Source organism: Glossina fuscipes, unplaced genomic scaffold, assembly GCF_014805625.2.
Source record: "Glossina fuscipes isolate IAEA_lab_2018 unplaced genomic scaffold, Yale_Gfus_2 109, whole genome shotgun sequence".
Classification (NCBI taxonomy): domain Eukaryota; kingdom Metazoa; phylum Arthropoda; class Insecta; order Diptera; family Glossinidae; genus Glossina; species Glossina fuscipes.
In genome coordinates, this window is record NW_023998452.1 from 1,198,942 (window position 1) to 1,222,060 (window position 23,119).

General features: G+C 33.4%; 1 protein-coding gene across 6 annotated transcripts in view; it reads right to left on the minus strand.

Moving 5' to 3' along the window:
- Positions 1-6,144, minus strand: part of LOC119638727 (GATA-binding factor C) — a 100,965-nt gene extending 94,821 nt beyond the window's left edge. For 3 of the 6 annotated variants that reach the window (XM_038035696.1, XM_038035690.1, XM_038035695.1), the window contains exons 1-2: positions 5,781-6,144; positions 1,233-1,694 (exon numbers count right to left, since the gene is read on the minus strand). In XM_038035696.1, coding sequence (XP_037891624.1) covers positions 1,233-1,530 — 298 coding nt within the window. In that variant the 5' untranslated portion in view covers positions 1,531-1,694; positions 5,781-6,144. Of the gene's footprint in view, positions 1-1,232; positions 1,695-5,741 lie in introns of all 6 variants that reach the window. The other 3 variants (XM_038035692.1, XM_038035693.1, XM_038035691.1) reach the window with 3 other exon arrangements.
- Between the last annotated feature and the right edge of the window lie 16,975 nt (positions 6,145-23,119).

Below are 23,119 nucleotides of genomic sequence, written 5' to 3' on the forward strand. Positions count from 1 at the left end.
AATTCTGATGACGACTCTATACGTGATTAGCGCGGGAATACTCGAAAGTTTGTAGGTCGTTGCGAACTTTTTCAAAACAAATTCAATTTTTCGTTTCGGAAAGTAATTTCGACAATCATAAATTTGAAGTTGTTGCTATTTGTAGTGAATTTTGACAAGGAAGAAAGCTGAAGTAAATAGCACAACATAGTCTCAAGAGAAGAAATCGTAAATTCGATATTCTTAAGATTTCGTAATCTAAGATCTATCAGCTCTGAAATATTATCCGCACTTATGGCTTCACAAGAAGTGTAAATTCTTCCCTGGCGGGGCAAATGCAAGGAACACAAAGCTTTCTCTGTTCTCGATATTCGGTATTCTTAAGATTCTTATTCTAGAATCTATCAGCTTTGAAATATTATAAGTTTTATGCCTCGGTACTCCACAAGAAGTGTACATTTTTGCCTCGCGGGGAAAATGCAAGGAACACAAAGTTTTCTTTCGTCCATTAATTTACTTACTAACGCCTACAAGGTTATATGAATTGATTGAAAATAACGGGAAAAGATTCGGTTAATATCCCAAAAGTCGTTAAGACGTCACATGGAAGGTCGAACGAATAACGCAACAAATACTTTTCAAAATCTTTAACAGATATTTTCAGATGTCTCTAATCGAACAACGGAATTTTACGGAGCTCTCTTTCACTCATACGCCACCGAGGCTCAACATCGTTGTTCGTTATTGTAAATTTTTTATTAAACAACTTGTAACAAATTGCGTTGAAGGCCCCGATAAAGAGCAAACACTATTCGCTATTTAAGCGTACATAAATCTTTTAGTTGCTTGTGTTTTATATCACGTTCTTTACACATAATTCGTTTATAATGCATCTATAAAGATAACACAGCACTACACTTACACTACAAGTTTGTTAACGTGTTTATATTTATGAGTTTTATCTGAATTTAATTAACAAAAATGTTTTTCCATCCACATAGCTACTCAGGTTTGTTTCTTTTTCTATATAGTCTGTGTTCAACTGTGTTTATCAAATAAATATTGAACGAAAACGATTTGATAAAGAAATGATAAAAAATATTTATAAATCTTTTGTGAAGATTAACGAAATCCTTATGAAGCCCCTTTCAAACATAGATTTGCTGAATTTGTTTGTTAAACAACAAACGATTGCATTATTTTTAAAATAAAAATTTATAAAGAAAAAAAATTTGTCCTTTTATAATACTTACTGTGCTGATGATAGCTGGGATAGTAACGTCTGTGATGACCGTTACTTTCGAGAGCATAAAAAGCACCCATATCGGTGGTATCTAAGCCTAGACCGCTACCCGAACCGGCCCCCCCTCCGCCGCCGCCTAGACCACTGCTACCGCTGGCCGTAGATCCTAAACCGCCGGATAAGCCATGATGTCCCAAACTTGAGGCGGTAGCACCAATGCCATTCGTTTGTGGCGAACCACTGCTTACCAGACGCGGATTATCGTACCAGCTGCGAGCGGCGGCTTCCGCCGTAGAAGTCATATCCATTTCGAGTATAATTTTGGCAGATTTTTTCTTAAACCACCAAAGTCTCGAATAAAATTTTTTTTTTTTAGCAAAAGGTTTAGTTTACCTTTTGTAATTAAATCACAATAATTTTTAGTGTAAATATTTTTGTGCAGCAATTAATTGCTTTAAAAGAAACTTGGTTTCTGTTTAAAGAAAAACATAAAATGATTGAATGAAGAAATCTTCACTATTTCGAAGTACGCAGGTATTTAACAGAAACCGACACAATTTCATTAAAGTCCTGTTTATCGCTTCTCAAGACATTCCTTTGAAATTGACTTTATCTGGAACTTAGGGTTAAGATTATATAATTAAACTAAATTACTTTGTTTGTAATTACAGTTGCTTTGAAAAGGTAATCACTGTTTGGATTCGCAAATATTATAACTTTCTGTCATATTTGAAGGCTTGCATCGATTTTTTCGCTATCTTGCGGGGTATGTGTTGATTGTTCAGTCCGGGTCTCTCAGATGTTATGGCTCCTATCAAAGCGTACGGTCGCAATGTGTAAATTGCTTACTGATAAGGTTAACAAAGTTGCGAAAAGTATTCAAGATAATCTCAGTTAGCTAATAAAAAGTTTGCGAGAGGCTGAAAACGGAGCTTCTGTAAAATCGATTCGTTTTTAGCTCGTTCCATGTGGACAAAAAAAAAACTTGCATGCTTCCCTACACATTTTGACCTAAAACGAAGATAAATTTACCTTTAAAAAGGAGTTCAATATGCGTACACTAGAAGGCATGAATAGAATTTAATAACCCAGACCGCCTTGCTCTAAGTTCTATATAAGATTTCGTTTAACGAATCGGGCCTTTTAAAGAACAGTCCTTCAAAGGCCTCAACATACTGCTTAGGTATTGCTATGAAAGAAAGGAATAAAACTGTCCCTTAAAGAATTGAAGAAACATTTATTCGATTACTTGTAAAGTTGTAAGAAGATCAAGAGATGCAAGGAAACTACATAGATAACTGTGTTTCAGTAAGTAGACAATTTCCGTTCTTACGGAAAATACCTCGGATAAATGGATGGTAAGAAAATTTGAAATGTTTTCGGTCCTTTAAGAGTTAAACGGTGCGGAATCAACCATTTCATTACACAGTTAGTGCTAGTGAAACCAAGTTTGCTTTGAGTTTGGCTTATGAAGCTTCAAATATCGCAGATCAGTAGCAGTTATTCGTGGAGGGCATTAATAGTAGTCATGGTAGTTCCAATAATAGTTGTGCCACTAAATGAAGTTTTCTTCAGGTTATTTCGCGTATTTTTATTTAGATTTTGTTCGAACATATCCGTGCAGCTAAATCTAATTCATTCTAATTTATTAATTTATCAAATTTGAAAGAGAATGACAACTGCATTGTTCCTCCTCCACCTCCCTAAATATTATTATTTTATTACGCTTCCCTCTATCTAAAAAAAAATTGTCAAAAGCGTCTCTTTTGAACTGTTACGCCAGACTTATCCCTTAGGGCAATATCGTTGCATTAGTCACATTTCATTTGCGTTGTGGCGTAAATACTTTTTCAATTTTTAAAATAGAATATTTACCATAGAAGTATATATTGTCTACGGTCAAATTAGTCCATATTTGTTTTCCAATATTGTAAAACGCTTGCAGTAATAATGGATTCATATCAGATATGCTTAAAATGCACTCTACTCTACTATTACTCTAAAATATTTATCACTTATAGTCCTTTGAGTGCACAAATTATGGCAGGAAGCTCGCCTTAATAGTGGAGTCAACTTGCTTTCAATTTAAACTCAATTTATTCCAAGCTTTTTCGTAACTAATGCGAAACGTTTGCATGAGTGGTATGAGAGGGAGAGAGAAAGAGAGAGTAGAGCAGCGAAACTTAAATTGGAGAATTAATGTGTAAGGGCCGAGAAGTATTACATTGAAGCAATTAAAAAGCAGTAAAAGAAGGCATTTTCCCTAGGAAATGTGCCCTTCCGCTATTAGAAGACCTTACGAGTTGAACCTTTTCAATAAAAGTGGCGGTAAGCAGTAAGTAATTTTCTAGAAGCTCAGCAAAATTACATATGTTGTTTTTTAAATAGCGTGGGTGAAAGTCCATTTCGCATTGATCGCTGGGGCACAAGTCTATGTATCTAAATTCAATTTTTTAACAAACAATGATATCCAAAGCTTCCATTTCATAAAAAAAAAAAAGATAAAACCACATTTGAGATCGCGATCTACTCTAGATCTACTTTTCAATAGAGATTTTTTTTTAATTAAAATAAAATATTTGCCCTTGATTTTAATTTTTTTTTTTCTTTTAATCGTAAAATTGTTATATGCAAAGATGGCAGCAGCAATTAATGAGGCGAACAGTTAGACAATAAAAATCTTTAACTTATTTTTAACTCATTTGGTTTATAGAAGATATAAAAATTTCGTTGAGGTCTTAGGAGGAGGTGATAAGCATTTTCAACCATTCAGACATCGCAGAATGTTTTTAGTTATTAGATATGGAATCACGAAACTACTTTCAACACAAAGCTTGGAAGAAGGCAGACTTAGGATGATAGATCGCCTTAAGTAGGAAGTAGTTGTTCCATGAAAATTAAAAAAGAGTTTATCTTTCTATCAGTGGTACAAAGTGGCTATTTATTTAAGAAAAAAAAAAAAAAAACAATATTTAGGATAAGTTTTTATATTTTATCATGTATATATATATATGGACGCATTTTGTCACATTTATATTAATTTTATTTATTTGTTTATTTCTTTTTTATTTTTTTAGTTTCGCACACATTTCATTATTTTATTCTTATATTTTGAAAGTGGCTTATAAGTATTTTCTATTTATTTCTTTTTTCTTTTAAATATATTTTCTTATGAATCGTTTGCTTCAAAAGTGGCGGAAGTCTTATGTGTTTAAGATTTTTTCTTATTATATTTTTATATATACATTTTGTTATATTTATTTAGAGAGTGTATATTTTCAATAAAAATTATTTTAAACTAAACAATTTATTTTAATATAACGGTTTTTTGTTGCTGTTGTAAAACGGACTGAGAACGCTATCAAAGTGGAAACCTCTTAATTGGAGCTTAAGTTGAAAGTTTCTGTTGAACGGCACCTACATATGAAAAAAGTGTTAGTGATTTTTTTTATGGGCTAACACCTACTAACTTGAAACTTTTTCAGTAGTGTAACAAGAGCCCACAACCTTTGGGCCAATTGCTTGGTGTTAAAAACCCATTGCTGATCTATCAAGAAACGCTCAGATATATCGTAAAGACACTATGAATATGTGACATATGAATTTATCTTATTATGAATTTATGTTATCTAGATATTTTCTTCAAGTGTTATTATTTTGTCTGTGATTTAATACTAATTATTTGTCCGTCGGTCCTCTGGTAATAGGTGGAATCTTGGACAGAGTTATCTAAAAATTTGTCAAGTTGTTCGTGTAAGCGCTTTATTTACTGAGACATGAAAGCATTACAATTCATTAGGGGTTTATTTGTCCTTCAATGCGAGACCAATGCGAAAGACATCTAGAAATATTTGATAATTCCTTTGGATAAAGTCTAACTGCACTCTAAATGTTCTGGTGAATATATAACGAACTATGTGCATAGTTAACCTATTAAACAGGTAGCAAATGAAATTCTCTGTATAAAATCTAGATAAGAAATTTCCTTTTTTTTTCGGCAATCTTAGAAATATAAGTTGATATGTCCGCATGTTTACAATTCATAAAGTAAACATTTAAGTCACATAACTAGTACCCGTAACGAAACATTGGATGATGTATCGAACTGAAAGATTTCTTATCAATTTCAAGATATGATATGAAACTGAAATTTATTGTTATGATTAGAAAGACATATTTGCTTTCTATCTACTACAGATAAACTGTTTCTTATAGAAATAGGCGCACAAGTGCATATACAAATATATATATATATATATATATATATAGGTCGACATATAAAAGCGTATTTGTTTTCCGAAATGTTTAAAGAGAAGTCAAGACGAACACCTATCGTAGATTATTATTTTCAATTATTCTGCCGACGCAAAAACCGTTGACTGTAAGTTAGTACTAAACCATAGGTAGGTCGTTATGTTAAATACATTTTTGCCTTTTTCTATTGGCAATTGCTTGGTTTCCGTTAAAGTTTTGCACTTTTAATATACACACACACAAACACACACCCACACACACATACATATGCACGTATTCGAATAACGTATGTAATCGGCCTTACATTAGCTTAAAACCTTTTCTCAAGTTTCGATATTATTAAATTTGAATTTTTGCACATATTTCGTTTTAGTATTAAATACCCGCACATACTTTCACTTATATAAGGAAGTGAAAAAAGATTTAAAAAAAAGCAATCGATTATCTTAAGATATTTTCTTTTTTTATATATATATTTATTATTATTAATTTGTTTGCTTCAAAATTTTTAAATTTAGAATACGTTTACGCGTATGTATTCGTATTCGTTTAAAGACGCGTGAAAAATTTCGTTCTGTTGATACATAATCGACGGCACGGACACCCGCTTTAATGACAATTAGCGTTTAAATTTACTACGTTTGTGTAAACAACGACACCGATGATGATGAAGTGATTATATTGTAATCTCTACTATACTTTTTTTTTTTCTTATGCTTGGGTTTTGCTTCTTCTTCCGTAATATACAAACAAATGATAACGAAATCACACAAACGTAATTCCCTTACTCACGCAAGCAAACACGTCAACAGTCGCAGACAAACTAAATTCACATCACATGCAATAATGAGAACAAAGCGCAACATTGTTAAGAAGAAAAGAGATGGGAGGATAATACTAAAAGAAAAAAAAAACAAATAAGGACAGAGGTTGGCTATATGTTTGGTTGGGCGAAGTGGTTAAACAGCTCACCCGATTGTTGGTGGAAAAATGCAAAAATGGCTTTTTAGGTGTGCTGTTATCCATAAAGCGAGAGTCAAATCTTTATTTTTAAAAGATGTCTGCGATTATCTCTTTTCCACGCATACTATCTGCTGTTAAAAGGCGTTGTTTGTTTTAAAGAGAACCGGTTTTGCTGGTTGTCACTTTCAAGTTTTTCATTTAGTCTGGCAATGCCTAAATACACACACACATACACACACACACACATACACACTCTTTTAAACAAAATAATAGCAGTAAGACTTGGAGGAGATATTTATAAATGTGTAAATTTAATGAGTGTGTGTGTGTGTGTGTGTATGTATGTGCGATATGACCCTCTCTCTTCCTATATATATGTGCTGTGAGTATTAAATATTAAACAACTTATTCGTAAGCACTTTTGAGTTCGTGTTGCTATCTCTGTTTCATTTTTTTTGTGGTGTTGACATTTCTTTCACACCTTTGGGTGGTAGTCGATGTTAAAGTGAAGTTGACGATGGTGTTGGTGGTGGTGGTGGTGATGATGAAATTGCATGCATGAGTGCATCGTTCAATGTTTAAATGCCCACATAACATGGTACACATCTACATATGTGAACATGTATGCACGCATACACATTTACATTCATATATGTATGTACGCATATATCTGTATATGCCTAGATGTTGATAGTATTACTTTCGAGTACATAGTTAGATGCATGCGTAGTCTTACATGCATTTATTATGCTCTCTTCGCTTTAAAAATTCTGAAGCTACTCGTACGTTTGCTGTCAAACAGTGACAACAATCATCGATCGTTCCGTTTGTGATTATGCGGTTTATTTATGGTTTTAACATGTGCAGATTTGTCTTGATTTTTAGCCCATTGAAACGTACACGTGCAAGCGAGAAAGACTGACACTGTATGAATATGACGAGTGTAAGCGTGTGTGCCCATACATGTGTGTGAGTGTATGTGTGTGAGTGTATGTGTGTGTTTATGTGTTTGCATGTATATGTTGGCACTTATTGTGACTGTAAATAGGAATCCACACAGATTTATATAACGCCTGGCCGTCGTTGTTCCTGCCGGTGTCGTCGTCGTCGTCGTTGTCGTTATTGTAATGTGCTTGAATGGAAAGAATAAAATAGTTGTTGTTTAGGTATCGCTCTGTTTGCGGAAGCAGTAATAGCATATGTGCAAGTAAACGCGAAATTTCTTTGGTTTCTTTTGTTTTTATCTCTTATGTTATGTTATGTTTTACTGTTTTTTTCTTTTTTTTTTTTTTGTTATTTTCATTTCAAATTTGCCAAGTTTTTGCCATTTTGATTTTAGGCGGACTTTGGCTACGCAAGCTCTAAGTCTTTTGTCGCTTTAGTTGTTGTAACCAATGCGTTGCTTTTCTTTTCAGATATAAACAAAAAAAAAAGAAAACTATTAGCGTAGAACATCTGCATATATACATACACATATACATATATGTGCATATATATATATATATATATATATATATATGTTTGTTTTTCTACGCATAATCGCAAAAAAATGTGCTTACTTCCTCTATGCATAGTAACAGAATACGAATTTTTGTGTTTTCTTTTTTTTTCGTTTAAACAATACCCTTTGGTAGAAATAAACCGTTTAATTTTCTGAAAGAATTCATATTTGCCTAGAGTTTGCATAACTAACAGACTGTCTACCCGATTATTTGGTTGACATAGTCTGCCATTGTGTCTACACCGTCATCATGACAATGGTTACTGTTCGGAAATGGGCAACACCACCGACGCCATTAATACTTTGGCTTGTTTCTGTATGCATGTCCGTATGTATGTTTATGCATGTGTGCTTGAGTGTTTATTTGCTTAAAATCCTCCGTGCAAACAGGCAGGCAAGTATACAGCGAAAATTTTTGTGTGAAGCATATTTTCCTTCCTTCCTTCCGTTCGTACGACCGCCGGTTGGTTTGATTATTATATATACATATGTATATATATATTTTTTTCCTGATTATTTATCGAATTCTTCAATCCCTAATGTTTGGTCATATAAACATAGTGCTGTTTGTGACATTTGCCTTTTTTGCTTCGTTTTGTTTCGTTTGTTTTTTTTTTTTTGCTCTTTTTTTTCCTATTTCTTATTAAAGGACATTCAATAGCTGTTGTTGTTCATTTTTGCGGACTATTGAATTTTTTCGCATTTTTATTATTTTTGTGTATTCCTGGCTACAACACAATAACAGCAACAAAGTGTACTCATACATGCGGTTCAAAAAGGTTGTGTTGTGATTTCGTTTTTACTTTTTCAGGCTGCTAAGGAACTTCTTCTAGAGTCTTTTACTAATATGTTCGCAAGCAAATATGTGGTGTCACTTGTATTTTATAATGTTCTTTATTAAATAGATTGAATTTTAAAATTTTACTTTTACACAATTTTTATTTTCCTACTCAGTTTTTGTAACGCATTAATATCCTATTTTTCCATGTTTTTTAAAATTTTTTCATTAGTATATTTATTTGCAAAACTACAAGCCAAGGCACGTAGTTACATTAGTTACAACTTTAAAAATAAAGAAAATTGCAAAATAGAATTATATTTGATGCTTTGAGACTCGCTTATCAATTAGGATCTAACGAGATGTAACATGTCAATGCCAGGTAGAGAAATCCTCATCTGCCGCAAGACACCATGCTTGGTGCGTTAAAAAAAAATAGATAGTTTTTTTTTAAATTCGGTGAAACGCAGCAGCAACTTTAAGAAATTGAATTTGGTATTTAAAGTAGTAAAATAATTTCAAGAAATTGACATGAGAAGAAAATGAAAAATTGGAGCACAGTTTACCTCCGGATACTACGGCAATCCTACAGTACTCCGAGACCTTTCGACAATTGAGAAAATAGTGGAACACGAATTTTATCAAACTTTGCAAAATTTTAGGAAACTTTTCGAATTGAAATAAGAAACTCCCCTAGTTTCAGTAGAAAGGTTACTCTGCAAAGCATAAAGAAAGGCCTAGGCTTAGGCGAACACTTAGAGTCGTATTAGTTACATGAAGATCCTTCAAATGAAAGGAGCGTAAAGTTTAAAGAGAACTTCATAAATGCTTAGCATCACACAATGGTTTTTATGAGGAACTTTTAGCTAAAAGCAAGTAACCTAAAATAACAGATATTTTACAAAGGATAGAACGTAATATAGTAAGTTTGAAGATAATTTAGTGAAATGCTCGAAGGATGCGGATATCTTGCCGAAAAGAAAACGCACGCGGTTAACAGTGTTCAATGATGATGAAGAAGACTTTGTTTAATTCATATTAATATGTGTTACTTATTAAGAAAATTTTAGTAAATGTATTTATCCTAACTATGTAACTGTAATAGCATGTTTCTTTTAATTTTTGATACCTAGTCGCCTTTGTCGTACCTGGTCGCTTCGTATAACACATAATTCGCATGACATGACAACTTTTTGGAACCTAACTCTACTGCTATGTGGGCATGTATATATGGGAGAAAGTGGGGAGAGAGAGAAAGAGAGAGAGAGAGAGAGAGAAAGAGAGAGAGAGAGGGAGAGAGAGAGACCTTTAACAACGCCACTTGTTTCAGACCACAATTCTGAACAACCTATGCAAGAATAAATGTTGAATACCTATCTACTCATTATAGAAAGCGTGCATTTTCTAAGCAGTGCAGCTCTAGTTCATGCACTGATATACTCTTGCTTTTAAAGATCGTTGACTGTATGAAAGGAGCATCAAACTAAAGAGCTTTTCCAATAACAACTAATCGTGTCTTCAATTATATTAAATCGCGCTATACAAGCCTGCAAAGAAATCTATCTGAGGAATTGTTAATCACCTTTGATATTTTGATTTGGTAACTTACTATAAAGCCTTTCACCATTTCCTATCATATATTTAACACAATGGAAAGAAGAAAGATTATGCGGATTATACGACATTGCAAAGGGCAATCAAGTATTCTAAGTTTAGGTCAATTCGTTGTCGAAAGATAGTTCCGGCATTGTAAGTGACAGCTGTTTTCAGCTGGTTTCAAAGAGCTGGAACATGAACTCAATATAATATTGTGTTTGTGTAACTTTTGGTTTGTTATAAAAGCCTTGGTTTCCACTCTATTGAATGCATCAAATTTTATATTAAGAAAGCAGCATTTGCGAGAGTTTTTTAGTTTTCTGTTTTAATAGGAGAAAAGGTGCAGCTGAAGAAAACCCAATACTTGCAGAAGTTTACGGCGATAGTGCATACATACCATCTCAAGGATCCGATCGGGATAATTTTAGTTGCAATATATCTTAACTCTTCCATATTCTTCGAATTCTAGTAATAAACTAATACAAGTTATGTAGTTTTCTACTTTTCCAATGTATTCCCCAAAACGTTTAATGCATTTTTCTAATGATTCTTCAATTCGCTTACCTCGAAGGGACTTTCTCTCGAGACTTCTTAGTTAGCCCCCGTATGGCTATTAAAATCTCATGGATTGATAGAAAACATTTCGTTGGCTTTAAAGTAATCCTCAAACTCATATAATATTCGTTCTTAAAGGTTTCGCGTTGCAGAAAGAATTCATAGCGCACAACATCGCGATAATTATCGCGAAAAATATTGTAACATCATCCTGAGTTTTGAGTAACTGTGGCATGGTTTTTTCGGTCTTGCCCCTCCTTTTTCACAATACTCTCTTTATTGATTCGTTTTTTCCGCGTCGTATTACACAGTTTTTAAAGGCAAACCATTCCTGTCTTCACCTCTGTTTGATTTAAAACAGTTCAGTAGTGTACCCTTCTTTTCATCAATCCTAAGTATTGCGCACTATACATGCAAATTGAGGCACTTCTCTTAATTTCATGCAAATACTACTGAAAAGGCAGCATTTCGATACAAATTTTCGCCAAAGACTTTCTCATTAGTTAAGATCGCATATTTTACCTAAGCTCTAAGCGTTCGCTTTCACGACATCAAACACGTTTGGATCGAATCGAGAACAAATTCAGTGATTTATTTATTTACATTTCGGAATTTCCCGACAAGCAATTTTTGGTATCGCATACGGAAGAGTGCCGCCCAATAATATTATTTGAGGCTTTTTTAAAGAAATACTCAGCCACTGAAAAGGTTGAAGTGCAAAATTCCGGATGAAAGTCTATAATTGCGAAGTGAACATTTTTTCGACTCATTAAATGCTTCCACTTCTTAGCCGTGGTAAAAATTGAAGCAAGAATTAAAGCGGCTAATAATCATTCACGAGGTCCTTTAAAAACCTTACTGAGTATAAAAGACGACAACATTTCTTTCTCATCAGCCCAATACTTGCGTCGGTCATTGGCCATCATAAAAGACTGGAGTAGAGTAAAACAAGTAAGTAAATGAATTTCGGTCGTGACCGAATCTCTTATAGCCATCACCGTTATCCTAAAGAAGACTAAATAAAACGAAAAGGCCTAAATTTTTACTCTCTATAATACGGGCTGGGTGCGGTTGATTTTTTTCTATTTTCAGAATAAAAGTGGAAATTTAAATGGTGTGTTGTACTCTATGAGCAATAAGCACAAAACGTGGAAAGCAAAGATGTTCACAATATTTGTTAGGTAGATATGTGGACGTTTTAAGCGTTTCCTTCGACCGATTCGGGAGAATGTTTACGTCGGACACAGACGAGTAGACAGACAGACGAACAGGTCCATATGCTTAGCCGCATTCCGAATTTGAAACTGACCAAAACTATGTATTTAAAGCTTGATCTTACGCGTTATACACGTGGGCGTGGCCAATTCTACTCTGTGGAGATAATATAGTATTGCCAATAGGTTCTTTTCAAATTTCCCTGTGGCATCCAACCAATCTGGCCCATTTTCAATACCAACCTGCGTGCACTTCCAAACTTCCTTGCAAACATGAAGCCGACAGCTCCATTCTCGAGCCCAGGAGAGTGTTCACTAATTAAGCGGACACATGGAGGACCACGCTAATACTCGATTCAGAATTAGATGCTGCTCAACAATATATATACTCAACAACAATATATATTCTGCTGTGTCTAAAGTTTCCTTCTGGGCGGTGCAACGTTTTGGCGAAATGAATATACCACTCATTCTTCGATGACGGGTATAAATGTAAGTAAAAACTAACAATTATTAAAAACTCATTTAAAAAGTTTACTGAGTACAAAAAACGCCGTAATATCTCTTTTGTCTACCCAATAGTTGCACGGTTTTTTATTCACCGTTGCAAACGGTCTCCTTTGGAATATGAAAATGAAAGACTAATAATCATTAAAAACTTGTTTAAAAACTTTACTGAGTATAAAAGTATTATTGCATTATATTTCTTCAAACGTTTTATTACAAATCTATATGTGTGTACGCTAAAGTCCAACAAATCCCAACCACCCAATAAAACTAGAATTAACAATTTGACAGCAATAAACTAAAAACTTTAATTTTATTTATTTTTTGTTTTATATATATATATATATATATATACATTTTTTTTTTATTTAACAATTCGATTGTATAGCCCTAGGCAAGTGAAAAATCGTACGCATACACGTGCATTTATCGTAGACGTTTATAGTTGAAAAAAAAAAAAAGATAGAGAAAGAAAAATATGTAAATGGTTTAGCGCAAATTAAGTGAATAGAAACTCAACCATGTTATTGAAATTGTACAAGCACATGCCAATAGTTTTACACACATCTATACATAAGCATTTATGTATCGCATGCATGTGCACATACATATACACACACACATATATATATATCTATATATATAAAATATTTATAAACAGACGCGAATACATAAATGTTTATATCTTTTAGTTTCATTTTGTTGGTAAGCCGTGTATTTTAATAATCGCTTTGTTTCGCAGACCCATTTCGATGTTCACACATATGCACATTGTTGCCGACATTATTAAGGCTGATTACTTTGTTGCTGTTGTTGTTAATTTAGCTGTTAGTAATGTTAGTGTTATTGTTATTGCTATCGTTGTTGCTTTTACTGTTGTTCTTGTTGTTGTTGTTGCTGTTGCCTTTATTGATGGTCATCAGTGGCTCTGCATGCTATACTTTCAAGTCATAAATGAATTGAATGAATGCATGAAAAGTGGATATTGGGTGTTGTACAATAAATGCAATAAAAATAACTACCATCAGAACAATGAATTGATGCACATGTACACAAACACACATGTGCACTCACATAAAAACACAAACACACACACAACACACATACACACATATATGTGTATATATATATATATATATATATATATATATATATATACATGTATATATGTATGTATATATGTATGTATGTACATATGTATAGACACAAGGGCGCGTTTACTTACACAAACATACATTACATCCAGAGGCAGTTTGCATGCATACACTGTGATTGAAAGCTTTGGCAAGCTCGTGTTATGTTTATGTCTCAAATCCCCATAATAGACTGTGGCATACGTTCATGCATGTTTATTTGCCTGTGCACAAACATTCGCACATATACACACATCATATATATAAATATATATATATAAGTAACCAAACAAATTCTATAAATTCATAAATTTTATATTTAAACGCGAGCTTGGCAAACACAATTTGTACTCAACTTATGTACTCTGTTATAAAGAGAAGGTTGTTGGAAAGGGGCAGTGAGAACTGTGAAAGCAGCTGTGTACGTACGCCATGTAACGACCTGATATTTATTCTTTCTTGTCTATCACAAATACTTACCGGTACATATGCATTGAAGCATGCATACACACTCACACACACACACATACACACAACTTAAAATATACAATATTTGTCATTCAATGTGCAATTCTCTTTACACTTCTCCCCCTTGCGTAGTCTGGTTGATACAAGTATCATTTGTTTTTTTTTTTTTTTTTGTAAAATACTTTACAACAACTCTAGGCTGGTACGTAAGTTCAAGGGTGTTTCACCTTATATCCATATGTGTTTATATATATGTATATATGTATATGTGTGAGCAATGTTCCCTAAGCTGGATATCCTGAATGGGTCAATTATGTAAATTCATTGACTAAAGATGTATACGTATCCATAAACGTTAACATACATATACATGTACATATGCCTAAGCATGTAAACGTCGAAATGATTTAGTACTGATAGATTTCTGCGGCCGCTTCTATTCGCAAATACAAATGTCTAACTTAGGGAAAGTGAATTAAGTGCAATAACTAAATTTCGAGCAAAGCATTGTGTTAGCGTTAACTTTATATGAACCCCGGCTTTTGTAGCAACATATATGATTATCTGCTCTTGTTTTTCAATTTCATAAAATAAGAACGATAGGGAATTGCTTCCAAAATCTTATTACTGGTGAGATTTCGACGAAAAGGAGAGAAAGATGAGAATTTAGAGAGATACGCTTTAGATCAGTGATTAATTTGTTTGCCGAGTCTTCTTCTAAAGGCCTTACTTAGTTTATATATCTCAATCTTACTTAGTTTATATATCTCAATCGATTTAGGGCCTAATAACTCCGGGCTCTCGGTTACAATTCATTGTTAAAAGCATTTACATATTAAGTTGTTCGAAAAGCGTATTCGTTTGTATTTCTCACAGCTAATTGCACGCCTGACCTGCGTTTCATTGTCGTTTCATATTTTGACAGTTAGTATATAGTAAAGCCTCGTTTGTGAAAAAGTTCTTTGTGTTGTATGCAATAGTTTTTGTGTAGTACCCAATCAAATATGGAAAATCGATTGCAACTCTGTCAGCATATTCTGCATATATCGCATATATTTCCGCATACTGTTCTTGCTATCGAAAAAGTAGAAACATTGTTCAAAGAAATTATTGAATTTGTGTGAAAAAGATGAATCGACAGAACCCTGTGTCAAAGATGGTTTGGAAAATTTCTTTCCAAAAACTTTGATGTTGAAAATACACCATGTTTTGGAAGATCAATTGGAGATAATCACGACGAAATAAAGGCGTTCATTGATGCCAACTGATGAATAAGAATTCGAGATCGCTGGTAGTTTCAATTTATCGAATCCGACCGTTTATAGCGATAGCAAATCGTGTTATATTTTGGCCAAAAAAAAGAAATTACTTTCCGAACAACCCAACATTATTGAGTTTCCTTTAAAATGAACAAATGACAGGAAAAGTCACTTAAACTTCCGCTGTTCTGTGTAACTGCTGCACATTTAACATTTTCGTCAAGAGGCGGAGATACACACAATGGACATCTTAGTTAGAAATTTTTATGAGAAATCAAAAGAAACTAAGGTCCTGCGAAATAAAATTAATTGCAATGCGTTACCTGCAAAGAGCATCATTGAAAGTCCTTTTGAAGAATTCACAATATATGTTAACATATTGGGCATGCTTCATGTGGTGCTGGTTTTATTTGTCACTTAATGGCCTTCTCAAAGCTACCTGCTCTCTAAACTATGACAAAAACCCCCAATTGGCCAATAAGGCTAACACGAAAAGTTTCTATAAAAAAATGAATAAAACTTAATCCCCGAAGATAATCGACAACTTCCCTTTAGCTACGAAAAACTTTATTTATATTTATTCATTTACTAATATACTAAGTAAAATCTAAATAAAATCTAAACATGTAAAGATTCGATTGAGTTAAGCAAATTTAAAATTATAGGCTTAACTATGACATTATGGTTAAAGATCATATAAAATAAAAAAAAAATCGATATACAAATAAATAAATAAGAGAAGAACAAGAAGAAGGAAAAACATCTTAATTTGTAGCAAATTCTGTGAGCACACTTCTGCAGAATTAACACAACACAGACAGCTACTGTAAGCAAATTAATTGAAATTGATCCACAAGCGACCTTGATATTATGTCTCTATGCATTCAAAGGTTAATTACCGATTGGATGATATATTTTAATATTCTTGGCACTTTTTTGAATATATATATATATTTATTTATTTATTTAATTTTTATATATCATTTTTTGTATTTAACAAGTGAATACTTTCACATTTCTTGGCCATTGAACACGAAGACCTTTAGTAAATATCGACAGCAGCTTACGACAGCAGAGCGATCAAAAACTGGTGCTATAAACAAATTAATTGATATTGATCCACACGCGACCTTGATTTTATACCATCTTAGATTTCAATCAATTCAAAGGTTAATTACCGATTAAGTGATACTTTTTTTTTTAAACATATTCCTGGTTCTTTTTTGGCACGAGACATGTATACATAATGTACATGTGTATAATAAAGATTGTTATTTTTAGTATTTCGCAACTTGGCCGTTAGGATAAGATAGAAATCTTTAAACGATACCGGTCAAGCACTTATATGCCTCAAGTGCATCACTCTTATCTTTCGAAAAACAATTTTTATATGAAAATTTATTCAAAATTCTTCATTATGTCTTTAGACATGTTTTATTTCGTTACGTTAACTCATTTTGCAAGCTGCTGATAGAAAAATAAGGAACACCTAAAGCAACATATCAATCAAAGAATTTAAGTTTTTCGATTTGTGATTAGCTTAATGAGCAGATGTGCAAAAGCTTACTATTTATTGACTTAACTAAAACAATGTCTCAAACAAACATTTTAGGCTAAGTAAAGTTCTTTGCTCTCTATGCTTAAACGTTCACAAAACAATTATTTTTTAGTGTAAAATATTTGTTCAAATGCCAGCCAGCGCTCTCCTTTTCAACCTTCTATACATTAGGTGTGCCAATAAGTCGTTTTATTGTGCTTTAATCGTACATATGTCTTCATTTTTTCCTAAATTTCGGGTATAAGTAGTTTAGACATTGCGTATGGTACAAGCTTAAGTCGTTGCGTATGGTATAAGCTTAAGTCGTTTACAAACTATCGTTTAGTCTAAAGAAAAGTGTAAAGAGATCGATTATAACAAGTAGCATTTACAAAACATGCAGCTGAAGCTGCGGAAATGATTAAAACACAGTCAACTATGAAGGAGTTAGAAAGCGTTTTGCGACATTTCGTGCAAAAAATTGCCATCTCGAAGACGATGAAACTACGTTGGGTGGTATTGGAAAGGAATCATGTACTTGAAGCCTGGTGAGCGAAGAACAACATTCAAAAGGTTTTAAGTAGGCTTGAGTTGCTTATGAGGCTTAAGAAAACGATCTCAACTGCAACAAAAAACAGGAACTGATCAGGTAGGCTATCTTTACTCCGCGAAGTCTGCACTTTTCAAGCCAAATTTCAGTCCCGGTTTTCGGTAGTTTTAATAGTGCAGTGCATCAACTTATTGCATGAAGACAATTTTGAAATGCAACCAATAGATGGAATAGACGAAGAACTGCTTTGATTGGTGAACCTCACTCGGTTTTATAGCCGAACTGTGAGAAATTCTTTTAAAATAAGAACTTTTAGCTAAAATGGACGGCAATGTTTTCAAATCAATTTCTTAAAAAAATCCTGCATTAGACAGACCTTGGAGAATATATTAAGAATTATTATTGCATTTTATTTTGGATGGAAGAGCACGGATATATGAGAATAGAGCTAAGTAGGTGCAATGTTTGTTTCTTTTAACTTTAAAAAAAAAAAAAAAAAAACTCAATCCACTGAGAGGAGTATTTTGCCTCGCAAATCTTGAAAGATATATGGGATTATTTTACTATTGCAGTTCATATACCTTGTGAACGCAAAGTGTCATAAACACGGTATACTTAATTAAATTAGCACTTGATCTATCCTCATATACAAACTCGTAGGTGTATACCGAAATTTTTCTAATAAACTGTGGCTAAACCTTTTATTGGTCTAGTTCGTTGAATTGGAGAGGCAAACTTAGTATATATAATATAATAACATTTTTCAGTTAATAAATTATTGTATAACAAAAAAAAAAAAAAAACAAAGAAAAAAAAAGAAAACTATGTACGACGCAAAGACATAATAAAGAATAAAAGTGCTTAGGAACTATCCTTCGCAATCCCGTAAAAAAAAGAAGTAACGGAAGCATAGCTATCGCGTATATTAATGTTCTGGAATAGTTTTAAAGTTATGTGCGATGCACACATACATATGCGTGCATATTTATAACTGTTTAGTAACGTGTCTTTCCAAGGTTGCAGACAACGTCCAACGTACATATAGAACATACTTCTGCCACTCGGTTTATATTCGGTTCGGTTCACTCATTGTGTATTCCCATAATGTGTGTTCATATAAATATGTAAGTTTTACTTCCTTACAGGCAATTATTTGCAAGCTTTTGCCGGTGGTATTATTGTTATTTGCTTGCCTGTCAAAGTTACGACGTGTCTGCCAGGATAATTTTACGATTTCCTTGAATACAAATGCTTTGATTAAACTTACATAGAAGAATATAAGGCCTATTTAAGCGTTTGACCACGGTTAGCTCTTGAAAATTATAGACACGAATTGGATATAATTTAAACTGGCGTAGACAATGAAATTCAAACTATGTTTAAAAGAAAATGATTACAACATACATACATACATACATACATACATACATACATACAAACATAAAATATTAGGTTTTTTGATAGAAAAACTTCTTACGTTCACCTCATTCACTCTGGCACATTGTTTTACTCATCTAACAAGTGACCTTTGGTAATATATAAGATTAGCTTTTCGTTTTAGCATTTATTAGAAATTAAATTTGGCGAATTTTTCTTTTGCTTTTTGGAACACTAAGAGGCCTGTGCGTGTTGAAATTGGTTGCCTTTAAAGAATAAAGCATTAAGAGGCAGCTTTTTCGTTCATTCTTTTCTGAAACAATTTTTTACTTTCGCTTCAAACTTCACAGTTAGAAATATTGTAACGAATGGATTGTTAAACACTTCATTTCGTGTATTCCATTCAGGAAGTAAGGTAAAGAGCGCATGAAAAGGCATTCCTGCCACTGGCAGATGCAAACTTTACTGTGAATGCATTTTAGAATCAATAAGATTTTTTTTGCTCTATAGTTCGCGAATCGTTAGAGATATATGAAACACAAAGTTGCAAATTTGCTGCATGATACTCTATCAAAAGTTCTGATTGTTTTTTGCTAGTTACTGTTTATTTCATTACTCCCTCTGAGCTCCTCCACCTTTATGTTCGTTAGGTTGTAGTGGTGAAGTTCGAGTAGAAAGATCACACGGCATCCAATCGCTGGGCTATTTTGGCCACCCCTTTCCTCTTAGCTTCCGCGGATAGCTTTTTCTTCAGTTCAAGTACTGTTTTGTGCTCACCTTGGCAGGCACCCTCATTTAAACAATTATTCAGAACAGGGTTTGTTTTTTGCACCCACCTTGATACGTCGTGTTTTGGTAACCAAATTTCAAGGTGAACTCTATTTTAAGTACTCCATTTTCTGAAGTGGATCTTCTTTTGGTAGTCAACCGTCTACAACGGCTTACACAGACGGAGGTTTGTATCTTGGATTCAAGTTTTTACATTGAGCTTTTATAGCCAGCTTTTTGCCGTCGAGTCATTTCTGTTGGACTGCTCTTTGGCGCCTATCTTTTGCCTGCAATTAATTTTCAAGTGCTAAGTATCTCTTAGTAGTATTCAACCTTTCCCATTCATCTTTTCCAGAGAAAACTTCCGTTGCCAAAGTTACTTTCTCTTTTGGTGACCAGCTTTTTAACATCGACCCTTTGTCTTTTAATCAGGGGATTGGAGTAGAATCTTTTTTAAAAAGTCAGGTTTTTCAGATAGACCTGTAGTTTTTAAGGTCTTAACTTTTTCAAGTCGATTCTTCTTTTTTTTTTTTGAAGCCGGCTTTCTCTTTTACATCGTTTGCTAATAGCCAGCTCTTTGAGAGTTCTTGCAATCGACTGGCTCTCGTTCGCTTCTTACCAGTAGTATTAGCCTTTTAATGTTTGCCTTTCTCGACTTTTGTTAGTATTTCATACAGCTTTTGTATCGTACGTTACAGGACACAGCGAGGAAAAACAAAACTCGTTTTCATTGTAGCTTCGAAAACTTGTATTGCGTTTAAGACTTTCAACCCAGGCTTCTTTTTTTATTTTTATATAATTATGATCGGCCGCCTTTCTCTTTTTAAATCATGGTTTACTTCCTTACATTTAAGTCACCTTAAAAGTTACTTCCGTCTAATCAACTGTCTCCCTTATGTGCTAATATCGAAAGAAGTAGTGCTATCTCCTTCGTGTATAGGTTAATACTTATTAGACTATCTTGTATTTATTTATTAAATACTGATCGCAGATCATTATTTGTTTTGAGAAATTTACGTTTTCACCCTCTCTTCTGGTATTTAATTAATTCAGACGAAATCAAAACTACTTCTGAGAAATTTTAAAACTATCGCCAACAACATTAACATCAAAGAAATTAATTTTTATTATATCAATAATGAGCTGAGATCACAAAGTAGTACGCAAGCCATAACTGATAAAACCATTTCTTTTGTTTTTGTTATTTGTTGATATCACACAAAAAACGAAAAAAAAAAACATATTAAAATTGGAAAGTGGGCCATTATAAGGCTCCATCCACAACTGATAAATAATACTCACTAAAAGAAAGATGAAAGCAGTCAGCTTAACTGGAAGAGTAATGCGCGCTAAATGATAAAAATATATATATATGTACATATAGATATTCAAAAGAACTACATATGTGTAGTTCGCGGCTAGAGTGGCGGAGTCGAGTCATTAAAATCTAATTTAAAAAACAGTTGATAAAATGAAATAAAAATGAATTCTTAGAAATTTCATTAAAATCAACAAATCCACAATTGAAAATGTGCTCGAAAAGAAGCGGGACAATAAAGCTGCATATGTAAGACAACTTGTATAAAGTAATAAAAAGGAAAAAAGTGTTAAAAACAAGAATCAATTTGAAATAAGAAAGAAATAAACTTGACATGATGAGACCTGGACGAAAAAAAAAAAAAAACAACAAAAAAAAAAAATTACAAAAAAAAAGAAGAGTTTTAAATGAAAGCAAATCAAATCATTTGTATGCACAACGTATCAAATCGTTCGAATCGTTAAAGTCAAAAAGTACAAGTCGTAAAACGTAATCACATTAAAAACACGAGCACAAATTCAAAGCAAAATTGCCGCAATTGCTGGCTTAAAGGAAAGCTTGAAAACAAAAAAAAACAAAAAAACATTCACATTTACTAACTTTTGCTATACTTTTATACGCTTAGCGATCTGCTTACATTGTTCTACTTATATGTTGCCCGATTCAATATAAAGTTGAATATACCCGCGACAACAACACCAACCATACTTTATATCACGTATGTATTAACAGCTAAACAAATCATCATCATCATCATCATCATCAACATCTTCATCATCGTGGTCGCTCATATTGAGCTTGTGTGCTTTTCATCATCACACAAATCCCCGCTTTACTATTAACTGGCGCGTGGTTATCCAGAAGGTAGTAAAGAAATCCACTCGAATCCACTCATAACTTTACCTAGAAGAGTGAAATAAACAAAACCTTTTTTTACGAACAATTTTTAAAGATCTGACTTTGACTATTGGGGAAAAACTCAGTTGAATTCAGATATCCACCACCCCTTGGGTGAATGTGGAGGAACTGTTTCAAGTCCATATCCAAAAATCGGTATGAGGAAACAGTTTAAGTTGTTTGTTAATTATTTTTATGCAGATCTCATCCTATCAGATGGCTTTAAGCGTTCGTATAAATGTAACGCAGCCTTCACGGCTAGGTTTACATTAAAAGCGAGTTCTTATCTTCTTCTAACACTAAAAGCGCTTCCCATCACTTTGAGGCTTGAAAGCGAGTTCTCTTCGTTTCTTAGTATTGCCAGCGTACGTCTCCTTTTTTTTTGATGTTGAAAACAATTTCTTTTTTCTATTTTCCTTTTATTTAATTTTAAAAGTAAATTCTTGTCAATTGTTTGCAAAAAAGCAACTACGGGTACACAACCTGTTCCGGAATTTGATATAAATTCCATGCAAGTGTTGCTGCGTCGTTGGTGGAATTCCAGAGGGATAACTAGCTGTTGATGCTGGTGAATGCGGCGAAACAATCAACGCAGGCACGCACGATGAGCAAGTCACTACACTTGGCAAGGCCGTTCGAAAAACGCGTTCGATTTTGTTCAAAGGGAAACAATAATCTTTCTATATATTGCCAAGCAAAGGCTGCCTAAATTGTGAGACTTACAATGGGAATATCTTATGGAATGGGCTTTAATCTTTTTCTCCGCGCAATATCTAGTTGCGCTTCCTGATTATTATCAAACGTCTGAAAACTCCAAAACGCGGTGAGAGTAGACAAACCAAGCTCATTCTTTAAAAATGAAATCCACAGTGGTCAAAAAGCGGTAAGTAGACTACAAACCGCATTCTTAGCAACATCACAGAGATATCAGAAGCCACAAAGCTTTTTTAGTTTTCGCGACTTACGAACTGTTAAAGATTTTCATTGTGGCTATTGCTTCGAGAAACCAAACTTGATACAATGTGTGACAAGAAAACACTTAGGTTGTTTTTTATGACTGGTGACTGGCCATAACGCCAGAATGCGGCTTCACATCGTTTATGAATGTATTCTTTAACATTTCAATTGTGGAAGCTCACCTTCGAAATGGATGCGATTACTCCTTGCATTATTAGGTAGCAGACTATTGCCAGAGTTCGCACATGATATAGTAAATTATTTC